This window comes from Thermobia domestica, chromosome 16, assembly GCF_964235325.1.
Source record: "Thermobia domestica chromosome 16, izTheDome1.hap1.1, whole genome shotgun sequence".
Classification (NCBI taxonomy): Eukaryota; Metazoa; Arthropoda; class Insecta; order Zygentoma; family Lepismatidae; genus Thermobia; species Thermobia domestica.
In genome coordinates, this window is record NC_137469.1 from 38674047 (window position 1) to 38693170 (window position 19124).

The 19124-nt window shown below is 37.6% G+C and overlaps 1 protein-coding gene across 2 annotated transcripts in view; it reads right to left on the reverse strand.

Annotated features, from left to right (window-relative positions):
* The window catches only part of stol (voltage-dependent calcium channel subunit stolid), a 483866-nt gene that overhangs the window by 122316 nt on the left and 342426 nt on the right, over positions 1 to 19124 (reverse strand). For both annotated transcript variants that reach the window (XM_081742355.1, XM_081742354.1), the window contains exons 6-7: positions 4491 to 4756; positions 1680 to 1790 (exon numbers count right to left, since the gene is read on the reverse strand). In XM_081742355.1, coding sequence (XP_081598481.1) covers positions 1680 to 1790; positions 4491 to 4756 — 377 coding nt within the window. The remainder of the gene's footprint in view (positions 1 to 1679; positions 1791 to 4490; positions 4757 to 19124) is intronic.

The following is a 19124-nucleotide window of genomic DNA, read 5'->3' on the forward strand; positions in this document are numbered from 1 at the left end:
TCTGAAGAGAAGATCAATAAGATGTTAGAAAACATGAAGAAGGGCTGTGGAGAATATGGGGTGAAAATAAATATTAGAAAAACAAAAGCCATTGTGATTGGAATGATGGGGACGGTGTCAAAAATAGAAGCAGAAGAGAAGAAAATAAAATAGGTGACTAGTTTATGATACCTCAGTAGTATTATTAGTGATGATATGAAGTGTGAACGTGAAATAAAAGCAAGGATAGGAATGGCGAAAGAAGCCTTTAGGAGGAAGAAAATACTATTTTATGGGACCTTGAATAAAGACTTAAGAAAAAGACTTATAAAATACTTGGTGTGAAGTATTGTACTGGATTCGGCAGAAGCATGAACATTACGCGAAAAAAAAAAATGAAAAAAGGATAGAAGCTTTCAAAATGTGGGTGTCGAGGAGAATGGAAAGAATTAGCTGGGTCCATCGGAAAACGAATGAGAGGGTGTTAGAAATGTTGGGGGAAGAAAAGAACAATTTCATATATTATTAAGAAGAGGAAGAGAAACTGGTTGGGACATTGGCTAAGAAGGAACTATATCATGAGGGACGTGCTAGAGGGTATGGTGGCAGGAAAGAGAGGGAGAGGGGTGAAGGAGACTACAATTAATGGATTATATCAAAACAGAGAAATCGTACGTGAAGAAGAGATTAGCGGAAGACCGTGGAGCATGGAAGCTTCTCAGTTGCAGCAAATGACCTGCCAAAAAGCACCATCTGCATCAAAAAGTACCACCTAAAATACCGAATAAACGAGAAACGCTAGCGATATACGGTATGCGGTAAACAGCAATATCAAATGGAGCTTGTCAAATGGAGGTATGGTGTGGTGCGAAAAACATCGATAAATGAGGCGTCAAGAACGAAGTGATTTTTTTGTAATGGAACAATAGACAGAAACATAAATAATATGAAGTGATACAAGCGGAGAAATACAATGCCGTTTGTCTCATGCTTCTACTGCACATACTAACGGAGATATGATCATGGAAATAGTTGTAAAAACAGAATGACAAGTGGCTAGCTTGACGCCAGTACTTCGGTAGTATGGTATCTGAGGTGTTTGACAGAATTCTAAATTTGGGAGAAGAAGGGTAAATTTGTGGGCCAAGAATGGTAAATTTGGGGGAGAACGGTAAATTTAGGAGAAAAAGGTGGATCAAGAATGATAAATTTGGAGTAAATTTATGGGTCAAGAATCGTAAATATCGGGAAGAATGGTAAATTTGGGAAGACAAGGATAAATTTGTAGGTCAAAAATGGTAAATTTGGGTGGAGAAGGGTAAATTTGTGGGTCAAGAATGATAAATTTGGGGGGAGAATGGTAAATTTGAGAGGAGAAGAGTAAATTTCTGGATCAAGAATGGTAATTGTGGAAGAGGGGTAAATTTGTGGGTCAAGAATGGTAAATTTGGGGGAGAATGGTAAATTTGAGAAGGAACATGGTAGATTTGGGGCTAAAATTGTAAATTGGGGGAGAGAATGGCAAATTTGAGTAGTAGAATAGTACATTTGGGAAGAAAGAATGGTAAATTTGGAGGAAGAAGGGAAAACTTGTGAGCAATAGAGAATTTTGGTGGTTGCGTCCAAACCCATGGGGATATGGGCACCCTTGCCACTAAAACATCAATCTTAAGAAAAAAGAAAGAACACAGAAGACTCACCTTACTCAAAATTTCAAATGCAGCAATCAGACCGGAGGAAAAATTGGCTATATTTTCAGGTTTCATAGAATTCAATGCATTCTTCAGTTCTCTAATATTTTCAGCATTGGCCTACAATAGAAAGAAACAATAACTATTACTTTAATAATCATATTTATATTGGCATAAGTATTAGCAATTAGCATTTTCTTGTTTCACATTGCTCACAAGGAAAGACCATGAACCTGTCAACGGGACTTCCTAATCAAACCTAGTCCATTCGATAAACATCACAAAGATATGTTCATACACAAAAAATTAGGTGCCATGGACAACAGAGTAAGTCCCTGGGGCCCATTGACCCTGTTACTATAAAGAAAATTGTAGTCTCGCTCAAAATATTGTCACTTTTTTTTCTTTTTTTTTTAAAGAAAGGAATGTCGCCCTACTCAGTAGCCTCCCTAAAACCATTTCCTCTTTCATTTAGGACTGTCACTCTACTCACTAGTCCTACTCAAACCTTTTCACTTTTTAAGAGGAATATTGTCCTATTCCGTAGCCACATTCGAAAAAGCTTTCACTTTCTATAAGAAATGTCGTTGTACTCAGTAGTCTTACTCAAACCTTTTCAACTTTTTCAAAAGAATATTGCCCTATTCATTACCTTCACTGAAGTTGTTTCCTATTTCTTTAAGTAAAATCACCCTGCTCAGTAGTCTCATTAAAGCCGTTTCCTCTTTCTTCAAGCAATATCACTCTGCAGGGTGGCCTCAAAGTCCCGTTACTCTTGGGTAAATACTAATGTAAGTTTTCCCGTTACCTCTTGATAAATGCTAATATAAGTTTTCCCGTTAAACCTTTATAAATGCTAATGTAAGTTTTCCCGTTACCTCTTGATAAATACTAATGTAAGTTTTCCCGTTAAACCTTTATAAATGCTAATGTAAAGTTTTGCATTGTTTCAGATTGTGTGAACGATGGCTGGTACTTCCAGTTACAGTATTGAAGAACGTATTATTGAAAGTTGTTGGTTGAATGAGAGAAACCACACAGGTCAGACACTGGTAGAAGTACGTGCAGACTTTCAGACAAGATTTCAACGAGATCCTTCCCGGAAACAAACACTTTCACGATGGTTTCACACACAAAGCTTTCACTCAAGTTACACTTGCAATCCTTCTCAAAATGTCTCACAGAACCTGGCGGCAAATTATCCTTGGTCATGAGAATGACTAATCCTTTGGACACTTAATGTTGCCTATCTCAATAAAACTTCTCGAAAGCATTGTTGTTCATGTCATTCAGTTCTTTCCGTGTAGTTATTTACGTACGTTTAGTGGTTTATGTTACTTATTTTTTTAAGGGGTAACGGAACTTTGTGGCCACCCTGTACTCAATAGCCTCACTCAAACCATCTCCTCTTTCTTTACAGAATGCTGCCCTACTTAGTACCTTCACTCAAATCGCTTACGTTTTCTTTAAGAAATACAACCCTACTCAGTAGCTTCATTTAAAGCGTTGACTCCTTCTTTAAGGAATGCCGTTCTACGCAGTAGATTTACTCAAACCGTTTCCTCTTTATTAGCGGAGTGTCGTTCTATTCAGTAATCTTACTCAAACATTTTCACCCTTTAAGGAATATAGTCATTTAAATAGCCTCACTCAAACCATTTCCTCTTTCTTTACAAAATGTTGTCTTACTGAGTGTGCCCACTCAAAACTTTTCGTCTTTATTTAAAGAATGTCACTCTACTCAATAGCCTCACTAAAACCATTTCCTCTTTCTTTAAGGATTGTCATTTTACTCAATATTCTTACTCAAGCCTTTTCTACTTTTAAAGAGGGAATATTGCCTTATTCAATAGCCTCACTCGAATCATTCCTATAAGGAATGCCGATGTACTTAGTAGTCTTACTCAAAGTATTTCCACTTTTTAAAAGGAATATTATTTATTCTATTTCGTAGCCACACACAAACCGTTTCTTCTTTCTTTAAAAGACGTCACTCTAATCTATAGTCATTCTCAAACCATTTCCTCTATCTTTAAGCAACGTCAACCTAGCAAATAACCTTACTCAAACTGTTTTCCCTTTTTTTAAAGAATATCGCTTATACTCAGTGGTTTTAGTCATACCTTTTCCGCTTTTTTTAAACAGGAATATTGTCCTATTCAATAGCCTCATTCAAATCGTTTCATCTTTCTTTAAGGATTGTTGTCCTACAGTAGCCTCACTCAAACAGCTTCCTCTTTGTTTAAGGAATCCCGTTCTACTCAGTAGTCTTCCTTAAATAGTTTTCTCTTTCTTAAATGATGTTTTCCTAATCACTAGCCTTACTCAGACTGTTTTCGTTTTTTAAAATAATGCTGCCCTACTTATTAACCTTATCGAAACCATTTCTTCTTTCTTAAGAAATATCGTCCTATACATTAGCCTTGCTCAAACCGTTTCCTCTCTTTTCGGAGGAATACCGCCCTTATAAGCAGCCTCCACTCAAACCGTCTCCTCTTTTTCAATAGAATATCGTTATATTCAGTAGCCTCTCTGGAAAAACAGGATTGTACTTCAAAAGCAGTTATGTTTTCTCGTTTGATAATAACCTGGTTTAACAACTCTGAAGTGAAAGATATTTGACAGAATGCATTCTATGCCAAACAGAGTTAAAGAACCTATCAAATCAAAAGCTGCTCACGCTTCATACCAAATTTAGCATTATAAATATACTAATGAACAAAAAACATGTTTCTGAATCTGTGCTCACATTAATTTACACTCTACCGTTCCATCATTCACTCTGTTTATTTAAAATGCAGCTTCTACCTCTGTACGTACCTGAACTAATGATTCCTTAAAACATGGAACTAGTTCCTCCGTGACATCCGTGAATTTGTAGATGTTAACGAAGTCATTATTTCCCAGAGTATCCAGAATATTATAAACAATGGCTTTGGCAATTTCCTTTCGTGGCCCTGTCATAGAGCCTGAGGTATCCACTAAAATCACAACATCCTTTGGACTCGTTGCAGCTTCAATGTACCAGGAACTAGTGCGGAAGTCATATAATTGCTGTTTCATGTCGTTTTGAGGCCATTTTATTGCTGTAAGAAAATAACGAAACACATTAAGTTTTCAATGTGGTTTTATTTAATTGTCTAGTCTCAAACGTAGTATATTTCTAATTTCATGCAAGCTATACGACAAAATGTTATTAAAAATAAGAAATTAGACATGTCATTATGTACAAGATGGTTCAAAAACTATTAAGCGATTTACATTTGGCGCCACGCCGACATCTTTGTAAGTGGGGCGGTGAAACATCATTGAGTAAAGCCGATTGAAGCCTTTAGTCATCATACAGTGTTGGTCAAAAGAGCATCGAGTTTTTGTTTAGAAACGTTTAAAAATAACGATTCCGTTACAGTAACGCATTGAGTTTTCGACGACATTTTGACACTGGAAGAAGTGAAAAGATTCTGACGCGTCAAACAATATTGCATTGCATCATATAATACAATTGAGGTCTAATGTATCCATTGTCAACAAGAAACCTCGTGGTCGCCCTCGAATAGACCGAGCACCAAAAGACGTACGCTGAGTGGCACAGTCTTTTAAGCAGAATTCTCATTGTTCTTCTCATCACCATTCACCTTATACTTAACTCCTAGAACCATTAGACGCATCTTACATAAGGAATTAAAGTCCCATTCATTTAAGATTTAAATAATGCAACAACTTTTTTCCTTGTGATTTGAATCAGTGGAGTGAATTTGCAGGAAATTCTTGCAAATAATAATAATAATAACCCGGCGTGATTCCTGGATCACCTGATAATGTAAGACGACGAACGATGAGGACTGCGCTGCAAAGTTTGTGTCACTCTGCTTACGTTTACTGGCGCTCGCACAGTTCGAGGGCTATTAAATGACTTCTTGTTCACAACGGATGCACTAGATTCCAATTTTGTCATCCAATTCAATATCGTTTGGCGGAGTCTTTCCATTCCTTTCAATATCAAAATGTTGTTGGAAAGCTCGCTGCGTTACAGTAGCAGAGTTGTTGTTTATGAAGAACGTTTCCACAGCAAAAGCTCGATGCTTCTCCGACCAGCGCTGCAATATGATGACCAACGCTTCGCTCAGCGTTGAGTGTTTCGCCGGTCGTCAAATTTAAATCGTCTAATTATTTGTTGAGTTGAGTTGATTTTGGGTTAAACGTCCCGTTCAGTAGCGAGGCTATATGAGACGTGGACCTACTGATTAACGTAGAATCCGAACCACATGAGCTCCCGCCGGGAATTGAACCCGGGTCTCCCACGCCAAAGGCATATACGCTAACGAGGGAGCTCGCCAAATTATTTGTGCCCTACCTTGTATGTCCTTACTGTGAATGTTGCAGTCACCATTCATTTCACCTTAAATACAAGTGGCAAGTTGGTTAAATACAGTTAATGGTTGTTTAAGTCAAACAGTCTGTAAAATTATCATGATTTGCTAACCTAAATAACTGGTCCTATTGTAATCAATGATTTTTCTTAGACGATAAGCATTGTAAAATGTTGGGGACTTATATCAGGCCTTTTCACAATAAAATTTGCCATAAATTTCAGGCACAGCTAGATTTAAATCAGTGAAGAAAGGTGAACGATAGCCAACAAAACCGGTAAATGTTCACATATACTTAATATCCGTACTAATCAGTGGTCGAAGTGAGACGATATTCGGTGGTATGCCATACTGCCTCTGGTTTCTGAATGATGAAGGCATACCATCTCTGGTTTTTCGGTGATCAAGACATACCGTCACTGGAGAGTAGATGCTAAATACCTTTAATAAATCCATTTTTATTCACAGTAATTGACGAATAACTTTGCACATAAAAAGATTTTATTTCTTCTATAGAAATAATTTCTAAGTTGACAACACCGACATTTTTGTTACCTTTTCCCTACCTTTTGTTTTGAAAGTAAAGTGTCCTCAAAGAAGTTCATCTAATGTATATTTTGATGTGCCACACGATTTCTCGTACAAATTTCAAACAACAGATTTCAAATTTTTAGAGAAGGAACTTCATAACCTACCGAAGGCAACACTCCGTGCCGATTTGTTGTTTACAATTTCCTTCATTGTTGAAACAGTATATGGTTAAAGATTTGGATATTCAATTTCAAAAATTGTCATTTCAACAATGAAGAAAATTCTAAATAAAATAATCGTCTCGGATTGTTGCCTTCAATAGGTTATGAAGTTCCTTCTCTAAAAATTTGAAGTCTCTAGGCTGAAATTTGTAAGAGAAATCGTGAATTTTCGGGAAAGGTAAAAAATACATGAGAGAGAGACGAAGACTAGTCAAAAACTTGTCTCTTTAAACCAACTCTAACGCATACAAATGTCGTGTTTTGAGCATGGGCGGATTTAGGGGCTGTCGGCTGTAGGGCGGATCTTCTGAGAGGATTTGTAATATCCCTCAGTCGAGTGGGGGTCCGAGAGTTTTCCCGCAGGAAATTGTTAATATAAAAACTCGGTTTTTGAACATTTTCGTGTATAATTTTCTATAATACAACATAAAGGGATATTTATTATTTTTTAAAAGAAAATTGTTGGTAGGGGATCAAAGTTTCTCCATGCCTACCCCGCGTAACTACAGAGACGATCTCCAATGGTTTTCAGTTATTTTGCAAATAGAAATGCAATTTTTTAGGCAACATACACTCACTGTATTTCAATATTTAGATAGCTGGTATGTCGAGTCAAAATCATAATAAAAAATACCGCCTCTGATTTTTTTCCATTTTGAAAACTGGTAATGATTACTTACAGACAACTAGCATATCTTAATGAAGTATCATTAAATGCAGGATAAATAAATGTTTATTATTTTCATATCTTTACTTCAGTAGTTGTGATAAATATGGAAGATTATCTTATGTCCTTTCATATTTATAGTACAGTGTATACGGAAGAGTTGTTTCTTTAAGTGCTGGTTAAATTCTCAACAATACACACCAATCCGCTGCACAACATATAGGAGAACAGTTACGTGATAAGTGTGTTCATTTATCTTTTAAGGTTGGTTCAAAAGGACAAGTTTCGCCGATCGATGTCACTACAGTCTTCGTATCCCTTTCCTGTATTTCTTACCTTTCACGAAAATTCACGATTTCTCTTACACATTTCAAGATACAGACTTCAAAGATTTAGAGAAGGAACTTCATAACCTATCGAAGGCAACAATCCATGCCGATTTTTTATTTAGAATTTTTCATTGTTGAAACAGTTTATTGTTAAAGATTTGGATATTCAGTTTCAACAATTAAGCCATTTCAACAATGAAAAAAATTCTAAATAAAAAATCGGCATGGATTGTTGCCTTCGATAGGTTATAAAGTTCCTTCTCTAAAAATTTGAAGTCTGTAGCTTGAAATTTGTAAGAGAAATCGTGAATTTTCGTGCAAGATAAAAAAAAAAAAATGCATGAGGGAAATATGAAGACTGTAGTGACACCTATCGGCAAAACTTGTCCCTTTAAATCAACCTTAAGAAAAGCTTTTGATATCGTAAATAACAAAATATTACTGAAATGATATCTTTTAAATTTGCGTCTCACGCTTGTGCCTTGTATGCTAAACGAATGAATTACGAAAGAGAATGATGATGAAATAATTGTTGGAATGAAAATGTGGGAGGAAACGGGGAAAACCTCTAGAAAACCCATTGATAGGATGTTGTTCACCACGAACTCACATGATCTGGGATCGAAAAAGAAATTCCTAGCACCAGAGGTGCGTACTCTACTACTTAGCCACTGTACATGTTCAGTTGAACTGAGTTGAGTGACTATATCAGGCGTGGATCTACTGATTAATGAGAAATCTGAACCACATGAACTCCCGTCGGGAATTGAGCCCGGGTCTGCCATACCAGAGGCGCATACACTAACTGCTTAGCCACGTAGGAGCTCTGTACATGTTCAGGAGGATATTTTTCAAGCATATTTCAAAATGGCTGACATATCACTACTCGCTACTACATAATTCATTTACACTAGTGCTACAATATTTTATTAAATACTTCAATTCTGCGCATCAATATAAAAATATATGTTGTTTGTCTGGGAATGTCTATGATTTTAATTACTGTGACGATAAGTGAGAGGGCAATATAAATAGTATCCCCCAAGAGACGAGAAACCATATTAAATTCGAGACGAGACAAAGCGAGAATTTCATCGTGAGTCGTGAGCAACACTAGTTCACTCAGGACTCAGATCTCAAATCCTGTTTTAGTACTACATGATTCATGGTATAAAAGCTATAAATTGATGTGATTGGGCGAACATAGTGATTTAAGATTGAAATTTCTGGACTTTCGGCATCTATGGACATGTTAGCCCGTCACGTATGAGGGATGACGTCCCTCGGCGAGCACAGAATCCGGGTAAAGGGAAGGAAGAAAGAATTGGGGGAGGAAAGAAGCGGCCTGGGACATAAGTTTGGTACCACCCCGGCATTTCCCTGGTGTGAATGAGGAAAACCAAGGAAAATTCATTCAGGATGACTGACCTGAAAAAAACTTTTTATATTTTTTCGATCGAGTGCCCCCAATGAAAATCGAACTCGGGACCGCTCGCGCCAAAGGCAAGAGAGTTAGCAACCACAAGCGAAAATAATAAGAATAATCACTTATCAACGTTTTAAAGATACGCAAATCCTTATGTAATATACTCCAATAATAAATAAAGCAAAAAAAAAAAAAGTGGATTATTTTACAAAATGAGACGAGGAAAGCTTTCTGACAATCGAGACGAGACGAGAAAGAATTCTCTAAGTATAGAAATGAGACGAGACTTCTATAAAATTTGTGAGTATGACACGAGAAAATCTTATTTCCCATCTCATAGGCCAGTGGTTCTCAAACTTTCCGATAACGCGGACCCTCTGTTCATTCGGAAAGTGATTTATGGACCCCCTTGCAATGCTATCTGAAATTTCACATGGTATTAAAAAATTTACTAATTAGAATTACCACTGACTAGAAAAGGATCAAGAAAAATAATGCAATAAGTAATTTATTCTAAAGATTCATGATTGTTTCCTAGTGAACAAAATTTCCATTGAAAATAGAGTAACTTTCAAGACTTAAAACCAATGTCTTTCTTTTTAAGGAAATCGACTTGATAAACATGTTTTCAAATGTTGGGTCACTCATGTGAAGAAAGGTTTTTATTTTCATAATTGCATTGAAATCTGGAATAAGTTTAGTGTTGCCACGAGACGAGACGAGACGAGACTTCAGACTGTTTCGTCTCGTGCAAAGCATGTCTCGTCTCGTGTCTCGTCTCGAAAAAATGTGCTCGTCCCGCCTCGTGTCTTGTCTCGAGAGGTTCTGTCCCGTCTCGTCCCGTCTCCTTTGTCTCGTCTTGTCTCGTAAAAATATAGCAGCATACCATGGGAACGAAAGTAAAATGTAGCAGGCTGCACCAAACTAATCAAGATACAACTAACAAGGGAAGAGAGGGAGATTATATATCGAAGTGGAAGATGGTTTATACACCAATCGAAAGCACTAATGACGCCTATTACAAAACTGTAATAAAAATTTTCCGAATGCATATACTGTGCGAGTTATATGAATATACAGGGTGTCCAGAAAATCCATTTCCACCCCTTGAAATCGCAAACGATGAGACAGATGCTAAAACTGGAAAACACGTTTTTGATCATTATAAAAGTACAATGTATCAAAGCAAACATTGTTGTCCCAGGGCCACCCGCAGAGTCCCAGGCGGGATCCAACTCAAAAATTACAAAAGGTAAGGGGGTCAAGTAGTATATCGTTCGAAACTTCTTAGGAAATGAAAGAAGACGAACAAGTCCCAACTCTGTAAAATTACCCTGTGCAAAATGGCGGCCGGTCAAACTGTCAGCAAAAACGTCATTGTAGAGTCTATGGCCACCCTCCAAAGAAAGAAAAAAAACTGAAACGGTAAGACAGATGTCAAAAAAGAAAAAGATTTGTGTCATCTTTTCAAAAGTACAATGATTGAAAGTAAAAATGTTTGTCCCAGGGTCCTCCACAAGGTTCCAGACGGGGTCCTACTCAAAATTTTCAAATGGCAAATATGGTCAAATAAAGCTGTTGAGAAATAAAAGAACACCGAACAAGTCTCGATCCTCTAAAATTACCCTGTGTAAAATGGCGGCCGGTCAAAATGTACATCTTCATTTCGATTTTCTGAGCACGTTCACTTTCCATTTTGCAATCGGCACTTGTTTTCATTCTGAGACATTTGTACGTATTTACTCTTCCTGGTGCAAGGAATTCTTTCGTTTGAATCATTTTATAATTGATAAACCAGATAACGAGCATAAGTACCACTGTTGTGCAGTCATAAACATAAATAAGTAGAGGTAAGAGTCTTTACTTCTGATGGCTCCAACCTCTACTTATTTATGTTCGTGGAAGTACATTATATGTTAACTAGTCAGTTCTATACTCAAAGATGTCAAATGTTGTCGTTTCTTTTCTTTATGTCTTAATTTGCTTTTATTTTATTATTTTTTTTCTTTATTTAGATATTATTGGGCTCAAAGAGCAGAATCTCACAGTAGGGGCATTTCCTTCCTTTCCGTTGAGTACAAGAATTAAAGTGAAAAAAACTAAAACCCGGTTACAGAAAGAACAACTAAAATGCAAGATGTTTGCACAGTATTATCGTAGAGCGTCCATACTTGTTCTTTCTACTTTCATTTAATAACAGCTTTAAACGATGTGCTACTTGACCTCCCTTGCCATTTGAACAATTTGAACATGACCCCGCCTGGGACATTGTGGAGGACCCAGAGACAAATATTTTTACTTCCAATCATTGTACTTTTGAAATGATGACACACATGTTTTCCTGTTTTGACATCTGCCTCACCATTTCAGGATTTTTTTGGGGGTGGCCATCGACTTTACAATGACGTTTTTGCTGACAGTTTGACCGGCCGCCATTTTGCACAAGGTAATTTTAGAGTATTGAGACTTGTTCCGTCTTCTTTCATTTCCCAAGAAGTTTCGAACGATATGCTACTTGACCCCCTTACCTTTTGTAATATTTGAGTTGGACCCCGCCCAGTACATTGCGGGTGGCCTTGTGACAAGAATTTTTGCTTTGATACGTTGTACTTTTGAAATGATCAAACACATGTTTTCCAATTTTGGCATCTGTCTTATCGTTTGCGATTTCAAGGGGTGGTAACGGATTATCTGGACACTCTATATATCCATATAACTCGCATAGTATATGCATTCGGAAAATTTTTATTACAGTTTTGTAATAAGCGTCATTAGTGCTTCCTATTGGTATATAAACCATCTTCCACTTCGATATATAATCTCCCTCTCTTCCCTTGTAAGTTACAAGTATTACCCAGAACACACAAGACAAGAAATGTCACGGTAGCTACACCGTGAAGCCTTCACCTCTGGTGTATGTGGTAGCTGGTTCGATCTCGGTTAGTGCCATGTGAGCTTTGTGGTGGACAAACATTGAATGTGTGTGGGGACCGCGGTGGCTCAGTGGTAGAGCGTTCACCTCTGGTGCTTGGGGTCTCGGGTTCGATCCCAGCCCCGCCAAGTGAACTTTGTGGTGGACAAACACCGTGTGCGTGGGTTTTCTCGGGGTTTTCCCGTTTCCTCCCACTTTCTTCATTCCACCATTTCATTCATTACTCATCATCACTGTCTCCTTTAGCCTAACCGGCATAACCATGGGACGTAAAACTCAAAGATTTCATTTCATTTTTCGAATGTGTGTGTTTTCTCGAAGTTGTCTAGTATCCTACCACTTCCTTCATTCCACTAATTTTCCCATCATCATCCATTCGGCCAAGTTGCCTAAAGGTCTTAAAAATAAATTCAAATAAGCTCACAAGGCAAGAACAAATAGTTTACAAGATAATATATCTCTGCTGTTAGTTGTCTGAGGCTTCTTTTTCTTTTCATTCTAAAACATTGAAATTTGTTTCACCAGTTTCAATACACGAATATACAGTAAATTGCTCATAGGTACGTCGAAGATGAAGACACTAATGTTAAATAATGTTTACACGACAAGCAAAGTTCGATGTCAAGGTGTCATCATCCCCGACACTATCGTATACTATCAGCCCACTTGCTTTATAGTATCTGTATATATATATATATATATATATATATATATATATATATATATATATATATATATATATATATATATACAGAGAGAGAGAGAGAGAGAGATATGGAAAGATATAGATAAATAGAGAGATAGATATGTGTGTACACTTTGATTTCATATATTCCAGCCTTTAGGTTTCACAGTGTTAACCCATAACAATCCAAAAACTACTTTCCATTTTAGCATATTTAGATTTGTTGCAATTATTAAAAAAAAAAAAAGCTCGGAACCAAATAATTTTATTGAGTAATGGAAAGTATTTGATTGAAATTTTATATGTTACTGCACACTAAGCTCTACTTAAAGTGCCATAGTAATGGGAGCTGAACGACACATCGGACGAAAGAGTGCTTGGGGCCAGTCTTCACCTCCATGGTTCAAATCTGTTCCCATAACTGCGGGGTGTGTGCTACTATGTGGTGCTTGCCCCGTTTGTGTAACAAACTCATGACAGTACACCCAGATTAGCTAATGGCTAAAAAAAAAAGTTGATTTCTGGGTGGCCATTTTGGATTAAAGTTCCTTATACTGTCGGGATCTATTCGCAATCATACAACGTACATCTTCATACCAAGCCGAGCGGTCTGTGGCGATAGACCATCGGCTTGAAGGCCCCGGGTTGAGTCCCGGAAGGGTCATGTGTATGGATTTTAACAACATTTGTTTTTTCGTACCGTCTGGAACAAGGAAGAATTGCCACAAGAGTGGAAAGAGTCAATCATTGTTCCAATTCACAAGAAAGGCGACAAAACTGACTGTAATAATTATCGAGGCATTTCTCTTCTGTCAACATCCTATAAAATCCTTTCAAATATTCTGTTAGCAAGATTGACCCCATACGCAGATGAAATTATTGGAGATTATCAGTGCGGATTTAGACGAAATCGATCAACTAACGACCAAATATTTACCATTCGCCAAATACTCGAAAAGAAGTGGGAATACAATACCCCGGTACATCAACTATTTATTGATTTTAGAAAGGCTTACGACTCGGTTAGGAGAGAAACATTATACAACGTTCTTACAGAGCTTGGAATACCGAGAAAGCTAATTAGATTAATTAAGATATGTTTAAGGGAAGCCCAAAGTAAAGTCCGTGTAGGAAAATGTTTGTCCACGAGCTTCCACGTCGAAAATGGCCTGAAACAAGGAGATGCGTTGTCGCCATTATTATTTAACTTTGTGCTGGAATACGCAATAAGGAAAATCAAAGATAGCAACCAGGGCCTAGAGTTGAACGGCATTCACCAGGTTATGGCATATGCTGATGATGTAAATTTAATAGGGGATGATAGGAGAACAGTAGAAATAAATGCAGAGATATTATTAAACGCTTGCAGGGACATGGGTTTAGAAGTAAATGCAGAGAAAACTAAATACATGGAAGTGCGTCGGGACCGTAATACGGCAAATTGTGGAGGCGTTAAAATATTAAATAATACTTTTGATAAAATGGATACTTTCAAATATTTAGGATCAATATTAACAGACGAAAATCATATTCACGAAGAAATTAAATGTCGACTAAAAGCAGGGAATTCGTGTTACTATTCGGCTCAAAATCTCTTGTCGTCGCGAATTCTGTCGAGGAATTTGAAGCTTAAAATATATAAAACGATAATCATGCCTGTTGTTCTGTATGGTTGCGAAACATGGTCGCTTACTCTGAGGGAAGAACATAGACTGAAAGTATTTGAGAACAGGATCCTGAGAAGAATATTCGGACCCAAGAGGAACGAGAATGGGGAATGGCGGAAGCTTCATAACGAGGAACTACATAGTTTATACGGTTTACCCAACATTGTTAGGGTCGTCAAGTCTAGGAGGCTTAGGTGGGCAGGTCATGTAGCTAGAATGGAAGAAAGTAGAAACGCTTTCAAAGTCTTGACTGGTAGACCCATAGGAAAACGACCATTAGGAAGACCTAGGCGCAGATGGGAGGATAATATTAAGATGGATCTCGCAGAGATAGGAATACAAAGTAGAAACTGGATCCAATTAGCTAAGGATAGAAGTCAGTGGAGAGCTTTTGTGAACGCGGCACTGAACCTCCGGGTTCCATAGGCCATAGAGTTAGTTAGTTAGTTAGTCAGGGGGGGAATCGTACGGGATAAAAGGATTTCAGTCTGAAAAAATGGAGAGAATATCCTCCCCAGGATACTTTCATGGGAGTAAGGAATTAGTAAAAATATAGGATATACATTTTATAGCAGATTTAAAAATATGGTTTGGGTATCCTATTTCTTTTCTGTTAATTATATTCTTCAATGTTCGAATTTTGATCATTCTCATGATATTTTCTGCTTTCAACGGAGTTCCATGAATATTATACCAAATGTTCTTTACACTTATCAAGTTCGAGACGTTTAGTGCACCTGTAAGAAACAATTTCTGAAGATAATTCAGGTCCTAATGAATATTATTCACTAGGAAAGGGAAGTATTCCCCTCCTCTCGAAGCAGAGGGCAATTTCGCACTCTGGTCAGATCAAACATTTCCGCGTAACAAAACGAAGGTCCCCCTGTAAAACTTCTTTACCTAAAGTGTTATTATTAGTATCATAAATTTGCTAAAAGCAAACAATTTGAAGGGTTCGTCGATAATATCTTTGCTTCTTTTGTCATCCGCCCGCCTTCCAAACGAAGAAGTGAATTTTATAACATGACTGCTGTATAATAAGCGAGCGATTCGTAAAATGGTAAAAGTGTGTTTTTGTGTGTGTGTGTGTATGTGAGTGTGTGTGTGTGTGAGAGAGAGGGAGAGAGAGAGAGAGAGAGGGGGGAGAGAGAGAGAGAGAGAAGACAAAATTTTAGTTGCAAGATGACATACTTCAATTGCCGTTTTCGGTTCATATAGCAAAAAGAATACCGCCACCAGAGAATAAAGACAAGTGTAGACCTTACCCAGTTTTCAAATTGAATAGATGGTGGTGGTAGTTCGGTTTCTTGACCTTGTAAAAATCTTTCCTGTCTTTGATTTGTTTGTCATCATTCCAGCCAGAAATGAAAAAAAAAAAGAGAATTCCTCAGTTTACAGCAAGGGGAATTGGGGACAAGACATTAAGGATGATATTCCTGGAAGCTCATGTATCACGATTGTTTCATTCAATAGACAGAGGACACTTTTCTATGAAGGCTTTTCAACATGTTTTCTCACAAAGGGGATTTTCCTTTTGCAATCTATATGACCAATAGCAATTTCAATCTTGGCCATTCCCGCCAGCGTTTTCATTTTCGAGACGGGACAAGCAGTCTGTCTCGTCTCGTGTCTCGTCTAAGAGGGTTCTGTCCCGAAATGTCTCGTCTCGTGGCAACACTAAATAAGTTTTTGTTACCATCAATCTTAGGTGCGATTCCACATTAAGACGATTTCGCTTTAGGGTTTTATTTAATACTGCAAAGAGCAGAAAGGTCTGGTCACATAATTAATTGGTAGGGAAAGGCATCAAATGTTGCAATGTCTTTTTAGACAACTCTTCATACTCACAGTGCATATGCAACAAAAAGCTACAAAGTTCATCTTCTTTGAATACGTTTTTCCATGAAGTATCGCAGGGTAGTTCCAACAGCTGTTCTTGTTTTGTGTTACAGAAATTAATACCTTGCATGTCATAAATTGCTACATTAGTGAAAGGATTTCAATCCAACCATTAACAGGTTGTGGGACAGGGAAATATTATCGACAACTTGCAATTAATGCTTTCAAGTGTCCTACAAGTGATTTGTGCACTTCAGCAGAGAGTTTTCCACCTGACGAATCACTGAAATCCTGGAGCACTGGAAATGATGAATATTTATTTATTTTTACTCTTACTGCCCACAGTTGCAGTTTCTTAATCTTAAAAATACTTCTTGCATAATAGTTGTGAGTTCCATTTTATTACATCACATTTCAAATTTAGGCGTCGCGGACCCCCTAGCTAGGTTCCGCGGATCCCTGGGGGTCCGCGGACTCTACTTTGGGAACCAAAGCAACATGAAATATAAAAAGAAGATTCTTGTAAATGAAGTGAAATGAAATCTCTCAGTCTAACGTTCCATAATTATGCCTTTCAGGCTAAAGGAGACAATGATTAAAGCTAGTGAACGATGATGGAAGAATTGGTGGAATGAGAATATTGGAGGAAACAGGATTTTGGATTTAGATTTCTGGGCTTTCGGAATCTATGGTCATGTTAGCCTGTCATGTATGAGGGATGCCGTCCCTCGACGATCACGCTATCCGAGGAAAATGAAGGAAGAAATGATTAGGGAAGGAAGGAAGCGGTCTGGGACCTAAATATTTGTATTAGGTGCCATTTCGGCATTTGCCTGGTGTGAATGAGGAAAACCTTACTCAGGATGTCTGGCGTAAAAAAGGTTTTTTACATTTTTTTCGACCGAGTGTCTCCACCGGAAATCGAACCCGGAACCCCTCGCACCAAAGGCAATTACGCTACACGGAGCCACTTCGGAGGAAGACGGAATGCCACGGACACGATGTTGTCCACCACGAATTTACTTGGCCGGGGATCGAATAATGGACCCCATGGATCAGAGGTAAGCGTTCTACCATTAAACCACCGTGTCCTCCCTTGTAGAAATGTGATAGTGGGGGAATTTCCCCTCTGAATATATGAATCAATAATATAATTTTCCAATGACCAATTTCAACTTTTACTTATAGGCCACCTTTTGAACAATCTTGTCCCTCTGCACCCCCGCTCATGTGGTTCGGATTCCACGTTAATCAGCCCCCGCCAAGTGAACTTTGTGGTGGACAAACACCATGCTCGAGGGTTTTCTCGGGGTTCTCCCGTTTCCTCCCACATTCTTCATTCCACCATTTCACTCATTTCTCATCATCACCGTATTCTCTTTAGCCTAACCGGCATAACTGTGGGACGTTAAACTTAAAGATTTCATTTTCATTTTTTCCTTTAGCCTAACCGGCATAACCGTGGGACGTACAACTTAAAGATTTCATTTCATTTCATTTTTTCCACGTTAATCAGTAGGTCCACGTCTATATAGCCTCGTTGCCGAACGGGACGTTAAACTCAAAATCAACTCAACTCAACCCTCTCGACCCTCAGAAAAGCTTGAATTGACGCTGTTGATAGATGAATTGGCTTCGCACAGGATGTGATCAAATCATTCTTTCGGCGATAAACCTTCAAAATTGATTGGGCTTCTTGCTTTAACCAACATTTTTCCAGAAGCAAAACTCTAGGAACATATAGATACTGTCAGTGTATTTTTTTTACAAATTGTAGTGCTTCAATTCACTGTTGGTGATTCTTCGCGTTTTTACGTGTTATTGGAAAAAATGGGTGATAAAAGGACCTCTTAATTCCTATGTTGATTCAAAAACTTCAAAAAACGTGTAAAAGACAATAAAGGTCGATGTACGAAACAAAAAAATCCGACATTTTTCTTCCTATCTGAAACTTTCTCTATCCGTTACCTTTTCTTTGTTAAAAAAAAAAAAAAGAAAGAAAGCATTATATTCGCATTGCAGATCTCAATGTGTTATTAGTGTTTCATGCAGAGTTATCGTCAGTCAATTGGTGGCAGCCAATTACGAGCGTCGATATTGCAGTTGAAATATTTTGGAACGTTGCCAGTTTGTACGCTAAGCGAGTTCTACTCCCTCTATTAGCGCTAGGGGGCAGGAAGTGGCATATATTATTCTTTTTTTTTAAAAAAAAAAAAAACTTTGCTTTCCACACTGAACGTGTTTTCATCAATACCCCACTTATCCCATACCTTACCTAAACCATGTAATTTCTTTCACAAAATCATGTCTAAGCACGCTATTTCTGATATGATTATGTTTCAAACTATTGTAATTTCACGTTACTGAGAAAGAAAGTGATGAAAGCAAAAGAAGAGAGATTAATATCTATGTACGGAAAAAGAAAGCATTCCTTTCGTTTTCTTTGTTTCAAGGGATTGAGATTATACATCTTGATTTTGTATACCTGTCTATTTATTTGGTTTCCAAGCATCCTTGGTTCTTTCCCGTGGTCTAGTGCAGTGGTTCTCAACCTAATTTCTATTCATGACCCCCCATTTCTTCACATTATCTTGCAGCGACCCTCTTATAATTTCTGGTTTGTAATAAGTGTGTGTGGGATTTTTAACACACCTATTGCGGAGATCTCACAATATCCATCTCTTTCTATAATAGTAGAATCCATTTCTTGTATATACTACTGGATACAGAAACTTCTCTAAAAGCGAATGGATTAAAACCAAATTTGATCAGTTCATCATATTACAA